This window comes from Pavona decussata, unplaced genomic scaffold, assembly GCF_977016875.1.
Source record: "Pavona decussata unplaced genomic scaffold, jaPavDecu1.1 SCAFFOLD_161, whole genome shotgun sequence".
Taxonomy (NCBI): domain Eukaryota; kingdom Metazoa; phylum Cnidaria; class Anthozoa; order Scleractinia; family Agariciidae; genus Pavona; species Pavona decussata.
The window spans coordinates 1,337,362-1,358,403 of NW_028145572.1; the positions used below are offsets into that span (position 1 = coordinate 1,337,362).

Sequence of the window (21,042 nt, forward strand, 5' to 3'; positions counted from 1 at the left end):
CCCCCATATAGGCCAACATTGATCCCTGAGAACATATAGCGGCCAAGATTGGACCCTAGTGACCCATATTGGCCAATATTGACTCATTGTGACCAATATTGTCCTTCACGTATTTTACCAAAACTCCCGCGAAACTGAACATAATACACTGTAAACTTCATTTTGCGCGCATTTCCGCGGCCCAAGCTAATTTTACCTTTTACTGGAACTGGTGTGGAACGACAGAGGTGGACAAAATTATTCAATTGATAAATAATTAGACTAACTTTTATTAAGGAGCTTCCGAATGGTAGGTATTATAGCGGATTGAAAGAAAAGAATAAGAAAAGGTGACAAGTCAGTTCACTAAAAAGATATTTACATGAATGATGAAAAAATGTGAAATGCGACCAGACTCTAGTTTCGTTACGCTTCGAAACGAAAGCTAAAATCGGGCCTGATCGCAGGTTAGTGGAGTACTGACGGGCTTGATAGTAATGCGGACTTTTTTTCGCGCCCCTTTATGAAAGTAGCATGCAGTGCCCGGTTGTAAAAAAGCCCATTAACGCTAATCCACGATTAAAAGTTAATCGAGGTTTTCATCTCGCTCGTTTAAAATGGTTTAAAAGGCTAATTTCAAGCTAAAGGTTAAGAAATTAAAAAGTCTAAGGCAAAACTGACGGACAAAAATCTTTTGGAGAATCTTTAGTAATTATTAATTTAACTCGAATCAAAGTTCACGTTAATCCGGGATTAGCTTAATCGGGCTTTGAACAGCTGGGCCCAGATGTTGTCCCACTGCGCTCCTGCATAAGGTATCTGTTGAAGCTCTTTAGGGACTATGGCACCTAAGTAACTGATCACTTTATTTGTTTTTGTAGTTTGTGTTGTTATTAGGAAGGGCTCGTCATTACAAAGTAGGGAGTACGGCGACTTTTAAAGAAGTCACGATTTTGTGAAAGGTGGGGGAGAGAGGGTGTGGGAGGGGGGGGGTCTTCAAGATACCGCTTGAGAGAGACGTTTTTGGTTTGCCTATGGTCAGTAATTGTAAGTCTGACAGCTCACTGAAGTAGTTAATTATATTGTCAATTTTTTTTCTGCCAGATACTCTTGATTCCTGAAATATACACAGTCAACTCCAGCTACAACGGGCACCTTCGGAACCAAGCAATAACAGTTATTTTACTATGGCTACTTTCAGTAATTCTCCTTCGGTGGAATTCCAACTCTTGACCGTAATAACGGTGTGTCCCCAAGGCAAGAGTTCACTGTACACAAGTCTAGCTTCCCCACGCAGACGTTTTTACGTGAGTAGTATTACCCTGTTTGCAACGACTCCCCTAAAAAACAACTGCGTGGTAGGCTACAAGGTACTAAAAAGGTTTGTGGCCGCTGAAACTGCATCTCATTTTGTACATCAAATGTTGATTATGGGACACCAGTTGATGTCTTGCTGACTGTTTAAGGCCAGCACCTTACACAATGTCCTGGAACTGCCACTACAACCATTCTATCATTGCCACCAGTCGCCTAATTCAGGTGCTCTGATTGAGGGGAGCTAATGAAAGCCTGTGAGTTGGTATAAAATACTGTGCAAGGAAAAGGGAGTGGTGTGGGGACGGGGATAGAACTTTCCTTTTAACATCTTTCCATCGCTCCCCACAATAGCCAGGCATGGCACCAAAAACATGGATCACTTTACCGACTACTATTATATCCTGTAAACAGATACTTTAGCAGGTAGTTTTGCTTGGTGGGAATTAACCTGGATCAGTGAATGAATAACAAATTTCACAAAATATACCATCATAATACGTCAAGCAAGAACAATTTGATTAACAGACGGGCTTGCGCACATAACACAATGCTATTTCTCCGTCTGTCAGCTATTTTCGTCATCAGAGCTATCCTCGTATGACACCAAAAATGATCCCTTGTCCTTTACAGACCCGCTCACTTTATCACGCAACACGAGGGATGTTGATGCCTCTCTTAATCGACCCGCATCCCAATGTGCAGCCTTAGAATTGGTATCATGAGATACTGCAGCCGAGCTTTGACCCTTGAACTGCTTTGCATTTGACCTCTCCTCAACAAGTTCATCGCCGCGGTTCCGTGTCAGTTCTGTGCTTCTCTTGTCGCCAACAGTCCTAATTTCGCTATAATGACTACCTGTCTTACCATCGCTGTAGTGAGAGCTCGTTTCATACTTTTCAGAATCCTTGTGACTATGTTCTCGTATTCTCTTGAGCTCTCTCTCGAGGAATGTCTCATTAAAGGGTGACAGTGCGCGATTATCGGCCATCAGTGTAGACTTCATACTTTTAGACTCCATTACACCCTCGGTTTCTTCTTCGTAAGTTTCCCGTTCACTTGTCTTTCGCTTCCTAGCACTCGAGTCAATACGGACATCACATACTCTTCTTCCTTTTTTCCAATCTGCTTCTCTGTCATCCGATTTCTCCCTTTCGACACTTTGAGATGAAGATGACCGCCTCCTCCTCCTCCTGATCTCTTCATCCTTTACCCTGTGAAGCCTTGGGCTTTTGGAAACGCCACCATTACTTTCATCACTGTCTGGCGACCCCTCAGCTCTGCTTGTACTTCGAAGCGGTTTTCTGTCTTTGTGAACACGATTGTCTGGTGAAGCAAGACATCCATCTTGTGATTCTCTTTTGGAATGCTGCCCTTGATTTCTGCCCATTTTTGTTCCTCTTTGTACTGTTGTCTTCTTTTCGACCCATTCATCACCGCTGTCAGCCGAAACAGTTTCTGACGATTCACTGTCGCCTGTAGATTCACTCGAACTAAGCGATGTACTGGGTGAGCGTTTTGGACGATGCCGACCCTTTGACCGGGTTTTCTTTTTCTTCTTTTTTTTCTTAAGACTTTTGACCTTCTTCTTCTTTTTCCTACAAGTTGAAAAGAAAGTGATTTGGCTTTAAAATCTCGCATATATGGAATGGTCAAAGCGCGTAGATAATACCCTCGTTCGCTCATATCGTAGAGATAAGCAATTTCAAACACATATGTGGCGACCTAAAAGAAGTCGTGACTTGGCTGTGATAAAAAGATTTTGTTTCGAGTTCCAATTGCTTCAGACCGATGTTTTTTTTAATCAACGTCATGAAATTCTTGTGAAAGTTTTTTCAAAATTTGTTGCAAAATGTGCTTTCTTTCTTACGCAATCCTGGATGAAACCAAAACCAATTAACTTGGACTTAACTTTAGTCGACGTCTTCTTTGACATCGACATTTCTCATTAGTTCATTGTGCTTTAAACGTTTGTCGTGATTGGACAGAAATGCTGTCAGTATGGTGTTACAACAGTTATTAGAAAAATCTTTTAAAAAAATCATTAATAATTCATAAGCCAATTGATCTATCAAATGATCGATAATAAATCACGTGCAGTGACTTTATATCGTTTAAAAACTCATTAATAATTCATAACCCCATTGACCTGTCAAATGGTCGATAAAACATCACGTGCAGTGGTTTTAAAACCCGACAAAGCCTCCTCCTTATTAGTATGTGGTTTTCTCGTATGCTAATTTCCAACGTTCACAAAAGCATCATTGTTATGAACTCTATTGACACACGCTTTTCCAGGAGTGCTTTTGAAGCCATTCAAAAAACTCGCAGCACGTGTTTTATCAGGTCTAAAACCTCTCGACGGCGCCTCGTGGTTTTAAACCCGATAAAACACTCCTGCTCGTTTTTTTAAACATTACATAATTTAACTGAACTCAAACTAATCAAACCTGTCATTTCTTTTCCGTTTTTTCTTCGCCTGACTTTGCTCCTCCAGAATAAGTTCTCGCACGTGACTGAATCTGCTCTTGAGCCCCTTGTCCACCTTTGCAGCGGCCTGCTCTTTCTTCTGCCGTCACAGGAAATGTCAACGGGAAGAAAACAAAGAATAGGGGAGGGGTGGGACGTTGGGTTTTGATACCAAGGCAAAAAGACGCGAAAAGATAGTGATTAGAATGGTGCGTTGTCAAACGCAAACCAGTATTTTCATTGAAGTGGACAGAAAAAACCACAGAAGATACAGTACAGAGTGCAATTCATAAAAAACATGAAAAGTGGATACCGATAAGGGGATGGACAAAAATTAGGAGAAGAAAGAAAGAAGCAGATCACATGAGATTAAAGGAAAAATATAAGAGTGGAGAACGAAAATAATATGGAAAGAGTGTGGAAAATCAGATGAAAATAAAGAATTGATGAGCAAAGAAACGTTAGCACAAAATTGAGGTTCAAAGTGAGGAAAAAAACAATGGAAATTAAAATAAAAACCACCAAGAAATATATTGGGCATGAACGAACATCATAACGACGAGCGTCATAAAGTTGTATATTTTTATTTAAAAACAAAACACAGCCAATAATACAAAGAAGTCAATTAGACCACAGGATTACCGCAAATGAACATCCACGATATTCCATTGTTCAGGTGTTTACACAAGGGCGTGTTGAAATCACAGGAGAAAAGGAAACCAAGAAATGTCGTTTTTATCCAACAGTCAAATGGTGGGTAGGAGACCAAGACGCAACACGGCCAGGCACATAAGGAGAAAAACAAACAGAACTGCATTAGCAAGAAATGAAACTTACAATTAAACTGGATGGGAAATCCTAGATTATGAAAATTGACAGTGGTGCTCATTATAAATTACAAAAAGTATCCATACAATTAACCAGTGGTTGGTCCAGAAGCATGGGTGAGGCAGGAGGGGGGGGGGGAGGGGCAAAAAGACCAGAGGCTGCTTTGAAAATACATCAGAATTTAGCCCCCCTCCTCAGAAATGCAGGAACAGTTGCGGATAGTCTAAAAAATGCAGATGAACAGGCAACCATCAGCCTTCAATTACCCTGCCAGCAGAGCGTTTCTCTCTAGCAAGGTTTTTAGCATGTACGAAGTCGTTCACGTCTCTGGTATTTCACGACTTTGTACATGCTAAAAAAATTGTCAGAAAGAAACGCTCTGCTAGCAGGGTAGCCTTCAATGTCATCCCTGTCATTCCATGTCTACTGTGCTAAGCAGTGGATATGTCTGGAGTGAGTTACTTAATAACTTTCACTTAACCCAAGTTACTGTCCATCTATCTACCAATGAAAAATCTCTTAGCAACCAAATCAGCAAGCAAGCGCCACCCACCTCGTCCATCAGTTTAATTTGCCGCTGAATTTTCTCCAGGTGATCTTTAGCAGTTTGCTGATTATTATCCAATCCCAAAGCTCCATTGAAACTCTTCACAGCTTCTGTCAATTGGCCTTCTTTTTCTTGTCTAAAATTTCAGAGAAAAGAAAATGTGTAAAAACAGTCCTTATAAGCAAAGGTTTGGTAATAGTTAAGGAAGTAAAAATCAACGATAAAACCAAACGATGATTCTGGGTCGTCATGACACTATTTTCAAGTTCAAAGTGATTGAAATAAACTGTTGGAAATAGTTTGCTGAAGATAAACAGTTAACTCTAATCATTTTGAACTTGAAAATAGTATCATGACGACTCCAAAACGTTGTTCGATTTTATAGTTATTTTTACTTGCTTGTGTAAAAACAGACACCAAGTTAAAACCTTACTTCCTTTATGTTCAATGACATAAGCATATATTTAAACAACCCATTTCCCTTTAACTAATACTGTACTCAGTCTAACAGGTAGGGGATTCTTGAAAAATTCTTAAACAATTACTGAATAAAAATGATATGCAGACATCCAGGATACTGCAAGCCAGAACATGTTGTTAAAGAAAAAATGTTTTCCAAGACATTGGTCTGTTTACGTGTATGTGTGCACACAGTATTAAACCTCATTTGCTGTAGATGCAATTTATTTTGGAAAATCCAGAAAGACATTTTTCTCCACGGAAGCAACTATTCTTTCCACTGCAAAATGATGCATGTGCAAACAAATAGTGAAACATTTAGAGAAATGTTGGAATTAATTTTTTTTTCACAACACTGCTTCCTAACAGTCACAACTCACTGTATTCCATATTCCACTAGAGTGGCAGCAAGGTACTTGTTGGCATTCCTATGACTTGGACAAATCCCCAATGCATCACGAAAATCTTTAATGGCTGCAGTTAGTTTGTCTTGGTTGGCACAACTACAAAAAAGACAATAACCAACCAGTTAACCAGTTAGATAACCAGTTAGGGTTATTCCAAAAAGAAAAACCAGACACTGGTCAGCAAAAGTAGGTATGTAATAAGTGAATACCCCAGAAGGAGAAAATAAATTATTGTTCATAAAAATGACACCACATTTCCTTTAAAGGAAGTCAGTAAAACTGCTATGCTTGAACAGGAATCACCAAACCAAAAAATAGATAGTGGTCCATGCCTGCAACCCCCCTCCCCCTCCCCTCCCCTCCCCTCCCCTTCCTCAACCTCAAAAGATAGTTTCCTTATTGCGCAGCCACCCCTCTATCCAGCAGTAAAATTGACAATGAGGTTCAAACCTCTTTTTTCTTGTTTAGCTAGCAATGCCGACTCTTGCTGACTGAATATTTGTGTCAACTCAAATTTTAAAGCCAATAAAATTTTGTCAGTAATCCCAGACAAGGTGGGTCCTCTTTAAACCAAACTTGTTGCGACCAGTTGAACTGTAATAACAACTTACAGAGCGCCGCGTGCCACCAATGCCTCCACATTTTCACTGTCAATCTGCAGCGCATGCTCAAAGTACTTCAGGGCAGCATCGTAATTTCCTGCTTTGAAATGCTCCACACCCTTGGCAGTCCTAAAATCAGAATTTAAGCAGTTGTCTGTTTAAAATGTCAGTGTATAGCTGTACAGTCAGCAGCAGGATGGGGCAAGCTTCCAACAAACACTTGCTGGTGTTAAAATAAACTATCATTTGTAAAGAATTGGTTGGTATTCTTCCACACATAATTATATTGGAAAAATATGTCCCTCAAATAACTGCCCATTGTCAATATTCACCCTGGCCTCCCCCCCACCTCACACTTTTGAGGATGTTTTTCAAAATAATCGCTTCTTACAATCAATATCTCTAACGAAAGTTCTTACGTGTCCATTGACCACTTGGCAGATTGTTGTTTCCTTAGTGGTTCTGCATAATCACCCTCAGGACAATCCTGCCTGTACAGAAAAATACAAAGGCAAGTCTTTGTGCTTCAACTCAACAAAGTAGACAACTTTTGCATGTACAACCGTGTGCTGACTGCCCAGTTTAACTTAAGTAAAAGCCTGTGTTTCCATCTCTCTGTGGAGGCATGGTAATGTTTATAGGTTGTACAATTATGGAAATAGACCATTTTTGCATGTGGCCTTGAGTTCCTTCAGGAAACATTGCTCCAATGTTTTGTCAACTGCTTTATGCTTAAAGTTTTGTGATAAAAATGGCAATCTCACCCATAATCATAGGTTTTTATCACAAACCAAGCGCAAAGCAGTAGATAAAACATTGGAGCAACGTTTCCTGAGGAATTCAAGGCCACATGCAAACACTCCGGTGAATCTGAGCTAAAACAACAACAAGCAATCTGAAAAGTCATTTGGGTCGGTTATGCTCTCTCCTTCAATTATAATAGCTATTCACGGAGCTGAAAAAATATTTTAATGTAAGATCCTCAGACCAACTGTTGTAAAGAACACCTGAAAAAAGTTTAAAATCATTAAAATAAAAGTGGAGACCAGAGAAGAGTTGCATAAAACTTAACGGCGGGCATAAATGCTATTGTCAGACGTTAGAATACTGAATGTGACTGGGCTGAAGGTCTGGCGTTAGCAGTTACGTCAGACGTTAAATTTTATGCAACTCACCCCTGGTTTTTTAGACTTTCTTTCCACAACTGAAGTTGATAAAATCACAATCACTACAAGGCTCTTTTGCTCATAACTATAATCATGCCATACTTCATGTAAGTGACAGGATGGTACCTTTGGAAGCTTCTCAACAAAGAGCAAGGAGCAGCAGTGTCTATGCCTAGCAGGTCTGTCAGTGTATCGATATTCCTTGGGTTATTGAAACCCTTGTGTTTACTGAGATGTTGGTCATAATTCAGCCCTTCAGGATTACTCTGCAACCTGGCAAAACAGCAAACGAGTTAAAGTGAAGAACTGGGCCCAGTTGTTCAAAGCCCAATTAAGCTAATCCTGGATTATTGTAAACTTTGATTTGAGTTTAATTACTAAGATTTTCCCAAAAGATGTTTGTCCCTCAGATTTTACATAGACTGTTCTTAACCTTTAGTTTGAAATTAGCCTTTTAAACAATTTTAAATGAGCGAGATGAAAACCCAGATTAACTATAAATCCTGGATTAACGTTAATCGGCTTTCGAACAACCCGGCCCTGATTACTTACTCTATTAAATTTTGTGGTGAAGAATCTTCAATCTGTAAATAGTTGATTGTTCAAAATGCTCACAACTTACCTTGTAAAAACTGTATCTGGTTCATCAATAACACCCTAAACAGAGGAAAATGAAAAACATTTCAATGTAAATTATGTTAATGTAGCATTAAATTATATGGTAATAATTACACAGTTGAGACAACATTACACTTCTAAAACTTTCTTCTTTCTACAAAACTAGAGTTAAACACCACCTGTGTGCAACTTTACAGAAGCTATAAAATACTTCTTCTCTAAAAGACAGTTACCAGATGCAAGTGTTGATGGGCATCAGGTAATCTTGAATGTTTTAATGAGATGAGCACCCTGTTCTCCTCCATGTTCACACCTATGATTACACCTTAGAGACAGAAACACATTCATGTAGTTATCCAGAAGAATTCTGCTTCTTCCACAATTGAAGGGTTTTATGCAAGACATTTGTAAATGACTTTTGAGCCTTAAAATTGAAATTGCTTCAAATAAGCCCTATTTTGGAACAGAGACTGCATGCATGGTTATCATGTAAGAACCTTAGTTAATGCATATTGTGCAGTTCCAGAAAAAATCTATACCCACCCCATCGAAGGTCATTGGAAATTCCTAGGGGGAGGGGGGTCTTAGAGGCCAAAATTTTAGAAGCAAAGTATGAAGCTTAACTGGAATTTCCTGGGGGGAGGAGGCGTACAAAACAAAAAATCTCCTATGGGGGGAGTATGGATATTTTCTGGAACTGCACATATTTTTTATTTCTGAGGAAAATGCTAAACAAACAAGAATAGCTCATAGCTCTTTACTTTCCTAGAAAATGCAAGCAACATACACAAAAGAGATTCTGTACCCATGCTTGACTGACCTCTTTTGTAAACAAGACTAAACCAATTCAAGGAAAGCATTAGTAGTTGTGAACAAAAGAAATCACTAAATGGTAGGTATCTCGTTTGTGCAGGTCACTTGCATAGGTCAGTGGTTTAACCCTTTAAGCCCTAACAGTGATCAACATCAAATTTCCCATTGTAAAATCAATGATTATTCAACTCCTGAGGTCAAGAGAATTAAGGATATGATCACTTGAGGTCAATTTTCTTGATGTTTTAATATCTTCTCCCCAGTACGTTTAAAAGAAAAGTAATTGGGGACAACATGGGAGACTTTGTTCTTTGATATTAGGGGTTAAAGGGTTAAATCAAGATCCCTTCCCTCATGTTATGTTCTCAGTTAACATGTAGCCTCACTCAGTCCAAGTGTACTTTACGTCGCTCAAAACTGGAGGTACATGGAAGTGTGAGTGGAAGCTTGAGACAGATTTTAATCTTTGATCTTAATCTTTTAAAAAAGATCAAATACCTCTAATAATGTCACCAATAACATAAGCATCAGTTGGGTCTTTGTATTCCTTGGAGGTCTGTGAGCTGTCCAACTCAGATGACTTACACAGGGCCTATGATAAACATAGAAAACTCAACTTACACTAGAACTTTAAACCTTGAGAACATGTACCAGGACAACCACCCCACCCCCATCCTCTCCATGACGCAAGGGGAGCCAGTTGTTGCTGCCTTTTAATTCTTTTCTACTGCCTAACATGACTACAAAAAACTTTAAGAGGCTTGAAAATGCCCAAATCTGTGTACAATGTTTCCAGAATACGCAGTCTGAACAGTTTGTAGATTAATCTCATCAAAGAGATAAATAAATATATCAAATTATCCCCTGTTATTTTTATGGATACCACAATGGTAAGTGCAATAATAACAATGACATGATTAACACAATACCTGAATATCAAGATCTGTGAAGTCTCGGTTGCAACCAAACTCCAACATAGTCAGTGTTACTATGATACCAAAGGGCCTTTTACAAGCTACTTTACCAATAACAATGTCTCCTTCCTTTAAACACTGCGAAGAGAATTAAAAAGTACACGTACAGGTTTAATCCTTAAGTAACCAACAGTTTATGTGTGAAGACCACCCAGTGGACTAGTACACTCATGTACCGTAAATGTACATTAAATTCCTTTTGATGTCAACAATCAGGGAAATGATACATTGAATGTTTGGTTTATCAACAGAGTTGATAACTCAAAGTTTATTGGCCACCATAAAGAAATTCAAGTGCTAACATTTTTAACTCCCCATCATTGCAGCACCGTAGTTGCCTTAGAAACTAACCCCTTATCCAAATGATAGCTTGATCTGGCTAAAGCATGGAACCTCAGTGATGGAGTGGCTAGTTCACCAGTCTCTGATCACAAGTTTTCTAAGAAGGTTAGCACAGTGATTTGAGGATGGACCCTGATGTCATTTTGTTTCAGAAAATTTACATTCTCTCCTTTGTCTCTTTGTATCTATAGCACTGCTGAAGGTGTGTCAATGATTACCAGTAAACACTTAGGAAACTGAAACTTAACATTAAGGGGTAACCCTGTACTGGACTAGCATCCCATCCAGGAGGGCACAGTAAACGTTCCTTGATATTTCCACCTGGTTTCTTCTATTAGCTGAACTGGAAACAGACTTTCACTTTCTATATGTAAATTTGTACTCTCTAAAGATTCATGAATGATAAATAAGAAACACTAAATGTTTTGTAAACTTTGGCTTAACTTGTGCAAACCTTAAACAACTGCATCCTTCTGACATGTAAAGGAACTTCCATCAATGTTTCAAGAGGAGGTGTTTCTGCATAAAGATCCAATGCTGGAATAAAACAGTAAGTTACTAATTAATGAAAACAAAAACACCATGTATCTGTTATATAGTGGATTTCTGTCTTCTCTTCACCTGCCTCAATGCATGATAAGTTTTGTTATCATGAAAATAAGTTAGATGTTGATCATGCAAGTTACCTTCCTCGTTCAAATGCATGCCATAGTCCACTCCCCTTTGTAACTTCTGCTTGCCTTCCATGGAGAACAATAAGTCTGCTTTGGATGCAACAAATCTTTTTATTCTTTGGTGAAAATCATCATTGCCTGCAGTTGATCTAGGTGTGGAAAATAACAAAAATAATTATTAAAACGAATAAATAAATAGGTAAGAAAGAAAATTACAACTGTCATGTACACTTCCCATTCATTTGAAATTGGTAAGCTAGATGCATATATTTGCAAATGCACAGTAATGTCAAGCACACCTGTGTTACATAATTAGGTATACTATGCCAGATAGTTTTATGAGATGTTTTTTCATGTCCTATGATTTAATCAGTTAATTTTTTAACTTGTTCATGCAGGCATGTTAAAGGCTGGTTTACACGTACAACGCAAGCATAAGCTTAAGGAACCAACATGTCAACCGAGGCGACAAAAGCATAAGCACAAGCACAAGAAAAGGGAATTGCTCCGTCTTCTTGTGCTTGTGCTTATGTTTACGTCGTTGAGTCACCCGTATTAACTGGGATAACGCAAGCATAAGCACAAGAGAAGAACAAACAACAATATCTCCTTATTACTGAATACCTCCATGGTGTCTGCCATCTTGGATTTACATTTTTGACACCAAAATTTTAATTTGCATCTGCATATGTCACCTTGTGCTTATGCTTATCGCACATGTAACCAGCCTGAAAACTCTGCGACTTAAACAATCATGTCACCGTTCTATTCCCTCCTGGCTGTCTGATGGATGAAGAATTTCGTTGTTGCTGTTAAGTGATTGATGCATTCCATCCAATGCTTTTATAAATTCACTTGATTTTTCTACAGGACAGCTAACCTACAATCAATCAATCAATCAATCGGTCAGTCAACTAATCAATAAATCACATACTAAATTACTCACTAAATCAGTCAGTCAGTCAATCATTCAATCAATCAAAGTCAGTCAATTTGAGTCAGTCAGTTAGTTAATCAATCAATCAATCAGTCAACTAATCAATCAAAGTCAGTCAGTCAATCATTCAATCAATCAATCAATCAAAGTCAGTCAGTCTGTCTGTCAGTCAGTCAGTTAATCAATCAATCAATCAATCAGTCAACCAATCAATCAAAGTCAGTCAATCAATCAAACTATCAATCAATCAACCAGCCAATGACTCCACTTTTCACAACGGTTTTTTTTAATAACGATTTTTTTTTGCCTTACATGACAGCACATTCACAATACTGAACACTAATAACATTTCTTACAATACTGTCTCACAATACTAACCACAATAACTATATCTACATCGTTAACAATACTTACTATTATTACTTCCAATACTAAAATAACTTACAATGTCCATGCTACATGGAAAAAAAATTCACTTATTTAAGTCTAGACAGGAAATTAATTGCAAATAGGTAGAAACAAAAATAATAGTAATACGGGATGGTGTGATAGAAGTGCGACCACGTCAGACTGTGCCAGAAATAATTTTTTTTGGGGATGAAGGGTTGCCATTTGTTGTTAAATACAGTGATAGTGTTGTTTTTGTTCACAAGGGGTTATCAGTCAAAAAGTAGTTAACATTTAATACATAGTAAGAGCTGGCATCAAAAGTGTACAACACTGAGGCACTTACTTGAAGCTTGTTTCTGAAGTAATTTGCTCCCATATTGCCCTCTCTGCTAGGATCAAGGAAGTTCATTGATGAATCCTCGCTGTCACCTTGCTCAGCTTTAGTCAAAGTTATCAGCGACGGCCCATGGTACGATACTGACTGCACAAACTTATCAATAAATTTCTTTTTGTTCCAATCTGCAAGTAGAAATCATGATCAGGAGCAAGGGTTTATAATATAGTAAGTTAATTTTATTGCACGTGCTTCTACCATTAACGTTCTGCCTGCTCGTGTATATGTATATTAAAGTTAAAAATAAAAGTAAGAGGCCTCTATTTTTCCTTCTGTTTGTCTGGAGCGAAAAAAAAAACAGAGAACAGAAATCAAAAGTTGCCACTCACCCATGTTGTTTTGTGTCCTTTACTGGTTTCAATCAACGATTCGGGTGTATACTTCATGGGTGAATGCCATAAGTGCACCAAAATACACGATGAATACTTCATATAATACAACACATGTTATTAAAAACTGAATCATTGTATAATGCAATTCGAGGGATTTGATTGGCTAAGCGATCTGGCCAAGAAATGGCGACCATTAAATTGTCTGCTGGATATTCTTGCACAGCGAAATCGGAAAGATCTAGCAATATTTCGTGATTGTTTTTAATAAAAATTTTTTAAGACTTAATCTTGAGAAAACGAAGATTATGCTTGTTGGTACCCATCAGAGGACCGCAGAGGCTGACGATCTAGTTATAGAAATCAATAACACGCGTTTAGAAAGGGTGAACAAGTTCAAGTACCTTGGGGTCCTCCTAGACAACACTCTATCTTGGAAGGACCACATAGAATATATTGGTAACAAGATCTCGTCAAGATTAGGTGTTCTGCGTCGAGCGCGTAAGGTTCTCCCCAAGCCAACTTGCCTAATGCTCTACAATACTATAGTTTTGCCATTATTTGATTACTGTTCGCCTGTCTGGGACAGTTGTGGGGCTGGAAGCAAAGATTACCTAGATAAGCTAAATAGACGTGCTGCATGCATTATTGAAGGTCGATCAGTCGGGGCTGAGGAATTAAAATCAACACTTGGTTGGCCCAACCTACAAGCGCGCAGAAATTATCTCAAATGCCTTTTAGTCCATAAATGTCTTCACGGAATAGCGCCTTCGTACTTACTTTCAGAGTTTAGGCACGCGCATCTTTACCATGACTATAACACCAGAAGCCGTGATTTGTTGCGCCCTCCCTTCGCAAAAACTGCTAAATATCAGGGGAGCTTCAGAATAAACGGTGCTCGAACTTATAACACCATCCCGAGAACCATTAGACAGGTAGTGGCGTTCAGTAAATTTAAAACCAAACTAAAGTGCCACCTTAAGCAGTAACGCCCGCGGTACATGCTGCATTTATAACTTAATTATTTTTCTAGTTTTTTATTTGCTTTTTTTTTGTTTCAATGTTTTGTGTTTTGTCTTGTGCTGTGTCAGGGCTCCATTTAAACTAGCTCTGCTAAATTGGATGCCCCTGGATAAATATTGAATTAAATAAATAAAATAAAATAAAACAATTATTCCACTTGCGCTTGTTGGATATGAGATGATTATAGCCAACTCGGCGCTACGCGCCTCATTGGCTATCTATCATCCAACCTCGTTCCCAGGGTCTCTCTTCTTCCCGCCCCAGCGAGAGAGAGAGAGACCCTGGGTGAAGCTGGTCACGTGGCACCCAAAATCTGGGTGCTTGACACAATTTGTCGTTAGGGAGGGGTAGTAAGGTATGCAGTTGTCGCTTTCTCAGAAGGACGGAGAAGCCAGCTACGAACTTTACGACAACAAGGGGTTTTACAACCAAGCATTTCTACATCACACACTCACTTGAGACCTGGAAGAGGTTCACGTTTCTTCCACTCAGGTAGAGTGTTGTTAATCCAAAACAATTATTTTAAAAACAGTCGTTTCGGGACGCCAGAGGGAAACCGACAGACGATGGGGGACGCTTGAGTCAAAACCTAAACAGGCATGGTGATTAGAAGCAGAAGTATCGCTGGCTTTACGCCTTTTAACAGAGCTCCAAATGGGGTGAAATGCAAAAGAAGATCAATTTTAGTATTGCCAAATGGAATACCAAGAATTTTTGGCAATAGAATGTAAGCAGGCGAAGTGTTCAGAAATCCCAACGGACTGAAACAAGCCGCGTGTGAATATAATTCAAAGGTACTTTTCATCTTAGTTTATTCCCTATGTCCTTGACTTTAAGACGTAGTTAAACGAAAAATATTGAGCCCAGAGCGCTGATTGTGATCGAAAACAATGTATTTATTCACAGGAAATCGGTGACCAAATAGATATTCAATATTGTGCTTCGCGAATTACATCGGTAAATAAACAGATTACTATTAACAAGAATGTATTTGTATTTTCTTGTGAGTGATGAATTATAATGCCGTTACTGAAAGAATTTTTTATGAACTACATTTCATTTTATAGAGCAAAAGATGTACTTATTACCGCAGTTTAAGCTTGAATAAATGCTTTTTCTGGTAGAATTCATGGAATCAGTTCCAACTCAGTAGTGTAGATAAATTACTCCGATTCAAGTTGTAGAATTTATGATCAACCTCTGCTTCATTGACCGTTTGAAATTCCCTAGATTGTACTTAATATACGATTTTTGCAGAAGACACGAAACTGCGCCAAATCTCTCGCATTTCGCTTGCTTATAAAATCGCACCCGCTTGAAAATTTTTGATCGGCTCTTGCGAATAAACTAATTGAGTGAGTGTACCCCTACTGGGGAGAAGTTTGTCGTGTGCTGTCACGTGACCAGCTTCACCCAGGGTCTCTCTCTTTCTCTCGCTAAGGCGGGAAGAAGAGAGACCCTGGGAACGAGGTTGTCTATCATCTCATATCCAACAAGCGCAAGTGGAATAATTGTTGATTATACTTCATAGACCCTTCTTCAAAATGACCGCCGAAAATTCAAATAAGTTAAAATTAAAAATGTATACCAGCACTAGAAAGAGCACTTTTACTTTAGTAACCCTGCAAAGTCAGTCAGCATATCAAGTGTAATATCAGCTGAGAAAATGTAAGTTGAAAAATGAAAAATTTCCAGACGTTTGTATGACTGGGGGTATGACGTATACCCCCAGTCATACAAACGTCTGTAAATTTGTCAAATTCATCTTACATTTCCTAAGCTGATATAACACCTAATATGCTGAAACTTTACAAGGTTACTAAAGTAAAGGTACTCTTTCCAGTGCTGGAATCAGTTTTTCATTCAGTTCAATTTTAACTCATTCAAATCTGTTGCCGCTATTTTGGAGAAGGGTCTATTGCTTGGCACTGAAGTCCTCCTCTCCATATTTTATAATTGCAGGTCCCATATATTGTCCACCCACCGGACCCGAAAGCAAAAATCCCTGAAACCCGGATGACGGAAAAAGGCTGCTAAATTTATGAGTTCTGAGGATCATTACATTTGTAACTTTATAATCCACCATACCGGTAATAAAATAGGAAAAATAATAAATTGTGTTTCTTCTCTGTTCTTCATTGTAGGTGTCGCCCTGGTTGGGTGCGTACAGATGTGGCCGGGCCTAGAGCAACAGAGTCTCCAGAAGAAGGTATATATAGGACTTTTTTAAAAGCTTGAAAACTTTCATTTATGGTCAGAGTTAAGGACTTCATCCACCGTGTCTGCAAAATGCTTTGGGATTTCATTTGCAGACTTGAAACTTAATTAGAACCTCCTTGTACATCATAATAAACAACACCACAGAAAAATACTACTCATGCAGTAGCTTTCATTTGAATGGCCACACCTCAAGGTTTATTCACGGACAAAAACCATGCTGAATTGTACAGAACAGTAACCTTTATTTGAATGATCACGCTTGAGTATTTTGACTTCATCTTGAAAGAAAGAGCCAACTTGTCCAGCTAAGAGTAATAAAACAATCATACAGAAAAGTGCTGCTAGCTGTGTCTAAGTGCCTTTTATATCAGTGGTGAAACTAGAGGATCGACAGAAACAGACCCTGATGGGGGAGCTGAGGGACTTGACGGGGGTGGTCGTCGTACCTTTTAGGGGTTAAAATTCGCTGATGTATGTTTGTAGTTATCTTTTTGTAACTCTTCACTGAAAATAAAATAAAAAAGACAAAAAAATATATAGCATGACAAATCTTACACGTTTTTGAAACTTAGAGTGCTTTTTCATTCGCCAGAACTATCCGGCCGGAAAAGCCAGTCTGTAAATCGAATGCGTCATTTTGAAGGTATGGTGTTGAAAAATCTTGAAAAATAATCGCTCCGCAAAAATGGTCGCCTTATTTGGAAAAAAATTCGAAGGACTGGACTTTAAATGTAAGTAAATAAAATGAGAAGCGATGCATGAGCCGCGCGTGTAAACGTATAAAGTTGAAGGGCGCTAAACATTTTATGTTTGCGCAAGCCGTTCATACGTCGCTTCTTACGCACTTAAAATTTTACGCGACATTGGAATTTCCACCTTTAGAGCGGATTTCAATTGAGCGTCGAAAGTAATCTCACGTTTGCTTTGGTTTTACTTTACTTTGTTCTCTGATTGGCCAGCAAAAGACGCGCCACCTTCTCAACCAATTAGCAGCAAAACCAAAACCAATAGTGACTTGCTCGCACGCGTTTTCCCGCGCTTAGCGTCCTGTCGGCTACATGTATTTGCTTCGATTTCTGATTGGTTCATTGCGCTGTTTACGCCTGTTGTGATTGGTCAGAGCAATTATTTTGGTTTTGGTTTTACGACATTCAAATGTAAACTGCTCTATCCTTCAAATTGGTACATTCCTTTTACAACCAGACCAGTTTGGACGACTAGTTCTGACAAATGTTTCAAAGGGCCCTTAGACTAATAGAAGTACGTTAATACAACGGGATTAAAAGACGCAAACTGAGCCGTAGTAGTTGGATCCTTTCTTCCTTTTAAAATCATCTGGTTTCATCTGCCGAGTTTTGTTGTTTAGTTCGCAAACTCGTTTGGCATTATCAGCACCGGGATGAACATTATATGATTTGCAAGTGTTGTTTTCGATGCACTTCAGCTGACATTCAAACTCGTCGACAACAAATGCCTTGCACATCACATGACCCACTAAAACGTGATCTGAAAAACGATAAGAAAATAAAAGAATTGTTAAGGCGCCCAACAGATCGTTAACGTGGGAAATTTGTTGCGAATTTTCTGGTTCACTAAAATTTCTCCTTACACTTGGGAAAAGTTAGCAAACTTCACCCTAATTTGGTTGAATTTGGCTCACGCTTGGGAGTGTCAGAATGTATAGCACGAATACTAAAGCAAGCTTAGGATGCCGTACGCGAATTTTTTCCTAACCAATCATGATCAGAGAAAATTGCCTCCAGCCAGCTCCAATTTTAGCCGCAACGCACATATGTCGATCCTCTTCTGTCATCGCTCGCCAAAGTTATTCCTGATACAAAGTCTCACACTCTGCTATGGCATCTCGTTCAGCTATGTTTTGGTTCGGGGACTTCCATGTTGGTAACGAGGTCACTCCAATGGATGTTGACAATGTTTCGAAATGTTGTGTTCTTTTCTCAAGGTTCTTACTGTTCGGCGTTTATTGTTTTCGTTTTCTACGTTGTGACGTTAGCTATTTTAGTTCAGGCTATTGGCAATCTGCATATGTTTAAATTTTTTGTTTTTGTTACTTTAGTAATTATGCTATCTAATTGTATCTCCTCCTCAGTATTTTAAATTCTAACGTCTTCAATTTTGCCTTAGGGTCAGGCGAGTCTGAAATGCCCTGTTTGGGCGCTGTCAGCACTCGAAAAGAAGGAGAAGTGTGGCTAAAGAAGTGAACCTCCGTCTCGCTGAGTATTTAACTGGGAACTGATCAATTTGTGACTTCGTAGCTCGCGCTGTCGGGTAAATAATGAAGTTCACTCATCCCGCAAACTCCTTTCAAATTCCCTCAAATGATAGGCGAAATCAGAAAAGGAGATAAAAGAAGACATTCTAAGGGCTTTTCTCACTTTTTTGTTGTTGGTTTTCTCCAGTTTCTGAATGGAAGCAGTACATGCACGGTTTATAAGTTTAAACGACTGAAAAAGGAATGAAACCGTGTTAACTTACCGACTTGAGTTTCGAAAACACGTGCACAAGAATCTGTGTTCATCACAACGAGCAAAACTCCAAACAGGATATTGAAAGACACAAAGATCAACCGAGTCAACCACAAAACAGCGGCCATTAGTCAAAATAATATCCGTGTTCTTTGGCGCTAAACAATTTCAACAACGTTTCTGGGCAGCTCCAGAAGCGGGGCTTGGCTGCACTTAAACAATAAAAAACCCCGAAAACAACCCTGATAAAACACCTTGTATTAATTATTAACTTGTTTTCAAGACGCTCTGCTTGTTTTAGGCACTGAGTCAAGAGCTAAGTGTCACGTATTGGTTTTCTTGATTATGTATGTGTCCTTTAGTGAGTCAAACGGTCCACTAAAAAGAACTGAAAACAATTCAATTTCAGGAGAAAGCAAATGTCAATGTCCTACAACAACAACAAAAAAAAAAAAAAAAAAAAGAAGAAGAAGGTGAATTAAACGAAACAGGTGGAACGGTAGAACTTAATTATTTAACTTGTGAAGACGTCCTTCCCCAACTACCAGAATTTTAATTTCAAACGATGACAAGGAACGTCTCTTTTAAGCTTGATTGCTGTTTCCTCCATTCTTAAACGAGTTGCCTTTCAACTATAAATTAACAGTACTTATCAGTAGAAGAGCCAACGACGAACAAGCGAAATTTGGGGCTTGTGCCTTTGCGAAGTGTGTTATAAACAATTTGGCATTGAAAAAGAGTGTGTGGTAATTTTATTGAAGTACTAAATATGCCGGGCCATCCTTTTTGTAATTATGTCTATAACAAAAGATATGTTAATACAACCTTGAAGGAGTGTTTTATTATTCTGTGTAAAGAGACCAAGATGAAGACTACCTGTATGATAAAGCTTGGTTTTAGGCTATGTATAAAATAATTTGTGAAAAAAAAGTTGAACGAAAACTCAACATGAAAAGTGTCTTAGTTTTCTAGCAGGATCTAAAAAGTGTTGTTTCAGAAAAAATCCATCGACACATGGAAGAAATTGGAAATTCCAGAGGGGAGGAGCTACGCCTCGCCAGTAACTCTAACGCATCTTTCGTGCTCTGGTCTGCTTGCCAAACTTCCCGCGTTCTTCATATCTCGTTCTCAAACTCATTCATGAAAAATTCATCAAGAGAAAACAAAGAAAATCACTACTGTGACCTTGGTTTGGATATGTGTTCCTAATTACCATAACATTTTGCCAACTTTAGCCTTGAATTTCTCCAAGAATTATTAATCGTTTGAGAAGCCATATCAAACACTCGAAAGTGTGTTTCATCAGATATCCAAACAGCTCGAAGTCGTTTAAAAAAAACTCGGCGGCGCCTCGTTTTTTCAACCTACTTCTCAGTGTTTGGATATCTGATGAAACACACCTTCTCGTGTTTGATATATTACATGAACACTCGCTGACGCATGAACCATTTGTTAAATTTAACGCGAAATACAGGAAATAGTCAAAACTGAGACAAGAAATCTATTCATCGAAAAGAAGAATTTATAGTCGGCTGAAGCAACAATATTCAGTTCACTGACAGCAAATTGAATTATTTCAAAGCTGCAAAAAGAATTTTTTTCTATGGCTAAGGGAAAGCCTTACATTTACATAAAACATGGAGACATCTGTTCGTATGTTTGTATTTGCATTCCAGGCTTGCTGTAAGTTGATTAAGTTGCGAAACATACGGCGTGGGTTTGTTTCGCAAATTACAGATCTGTACTTTGCAGCAAAACGGCTACGCTGCATTTTAATATTTGTTTTCTCTGTATTGAAAATCCATATCTATATTTTTTTTTATACATTTCGTTTCGTTTCGCAAATTGAGTTAGCCTTTAAGTGTGACTCTTTGAGCATCTCTTAAGATGCATTATTTTTGGACATTCCAAGCAATTCTTATTCCGGTTTAGGAATATTAGAATAGACTTTCACTGAGTTCCCAAAAGAATGCAATTTTCCATGTTCCCATTAACCTGAAAACTTGCAATTTCCCTTTAATTATAATATTCCGAGTAAACCCATTCTCATGCAGAGATCCGGCAGGGCAGC

The 21,042-nt window shown here is 38.6% G+C and overlaps 2 protein-coding genes across 3 annotated transcripts; both read right to left on the minus strand.

Annotated features, from left to right (window-relative positions):
• Positions 1-156: 156 nt before the first annotated feature.
• On the minus strand, positions 157-13,312 carry LOC146464645 (uncharacterized). Of its 2 annotated transcripts, none has more exons than XM_085129432.1 (16): positions 13,243-13,312; positions 12,863-13,038; positions 11,954-12,072; positions 11,205-11,341; positions 10,973-11,055; positions 10,132-10,254; positions 9,701-9,794; positions 8,623-8,714; positions 8,394-8,428; positions 7,898-8,044; positions 7,025-7,096; positions 6,615-6,734; positions 5,977-6,099; positions 5,144-5,273; positions 3,744-3,859; positions 157-2,891 (listed from the first exon to the last, which is right to left on the minus strand). In XM_085129432.1, exons 1-16 carry the CDS (start codon positions 13,244-13,246, stop codon positions 1,862-1,864), a joined length of 2,601 nt encoding a protein of 866 aa, XP_084985558.1. In that variant the 5' UTR covers positions 13,247-13,312; the 3' UTR covers positions 157-1,861. The 2 variants fall into 2 exon arrangements, with proteins under 2 accessions (XP_084985558.1, XP_084985557.1); XM_085129431.1 differs by having other exon boundaries at positions 3,744-3,862.
• Positions 13,313-16,658: 3,346 nt separating this feature from the next.
• On the minus strand, positions 16,659-20,111 carry LOC146464646 (uncharacterized). The gene is made up of 2 exons (XM_085129487.1): positions 18,982-20,111; positions 16,659-17,991 (listed from the first exon to the last, which is right to left on the minus strand). The coding sequence occupies exons 1-2, from the start codon at positions 19,097-19,099 to the stop codon at positions 17,765-17,767; spliced, it is 345 nt and encodes a 114-aa protein (XP_084985613.1). The 5' UTR covers positions 19,100-20,111; the 3' UTR covers positions 16,659-17,764.
• Between the last annotated feature and the right edge of the window lie 931 nt (positions 20,112-21,042).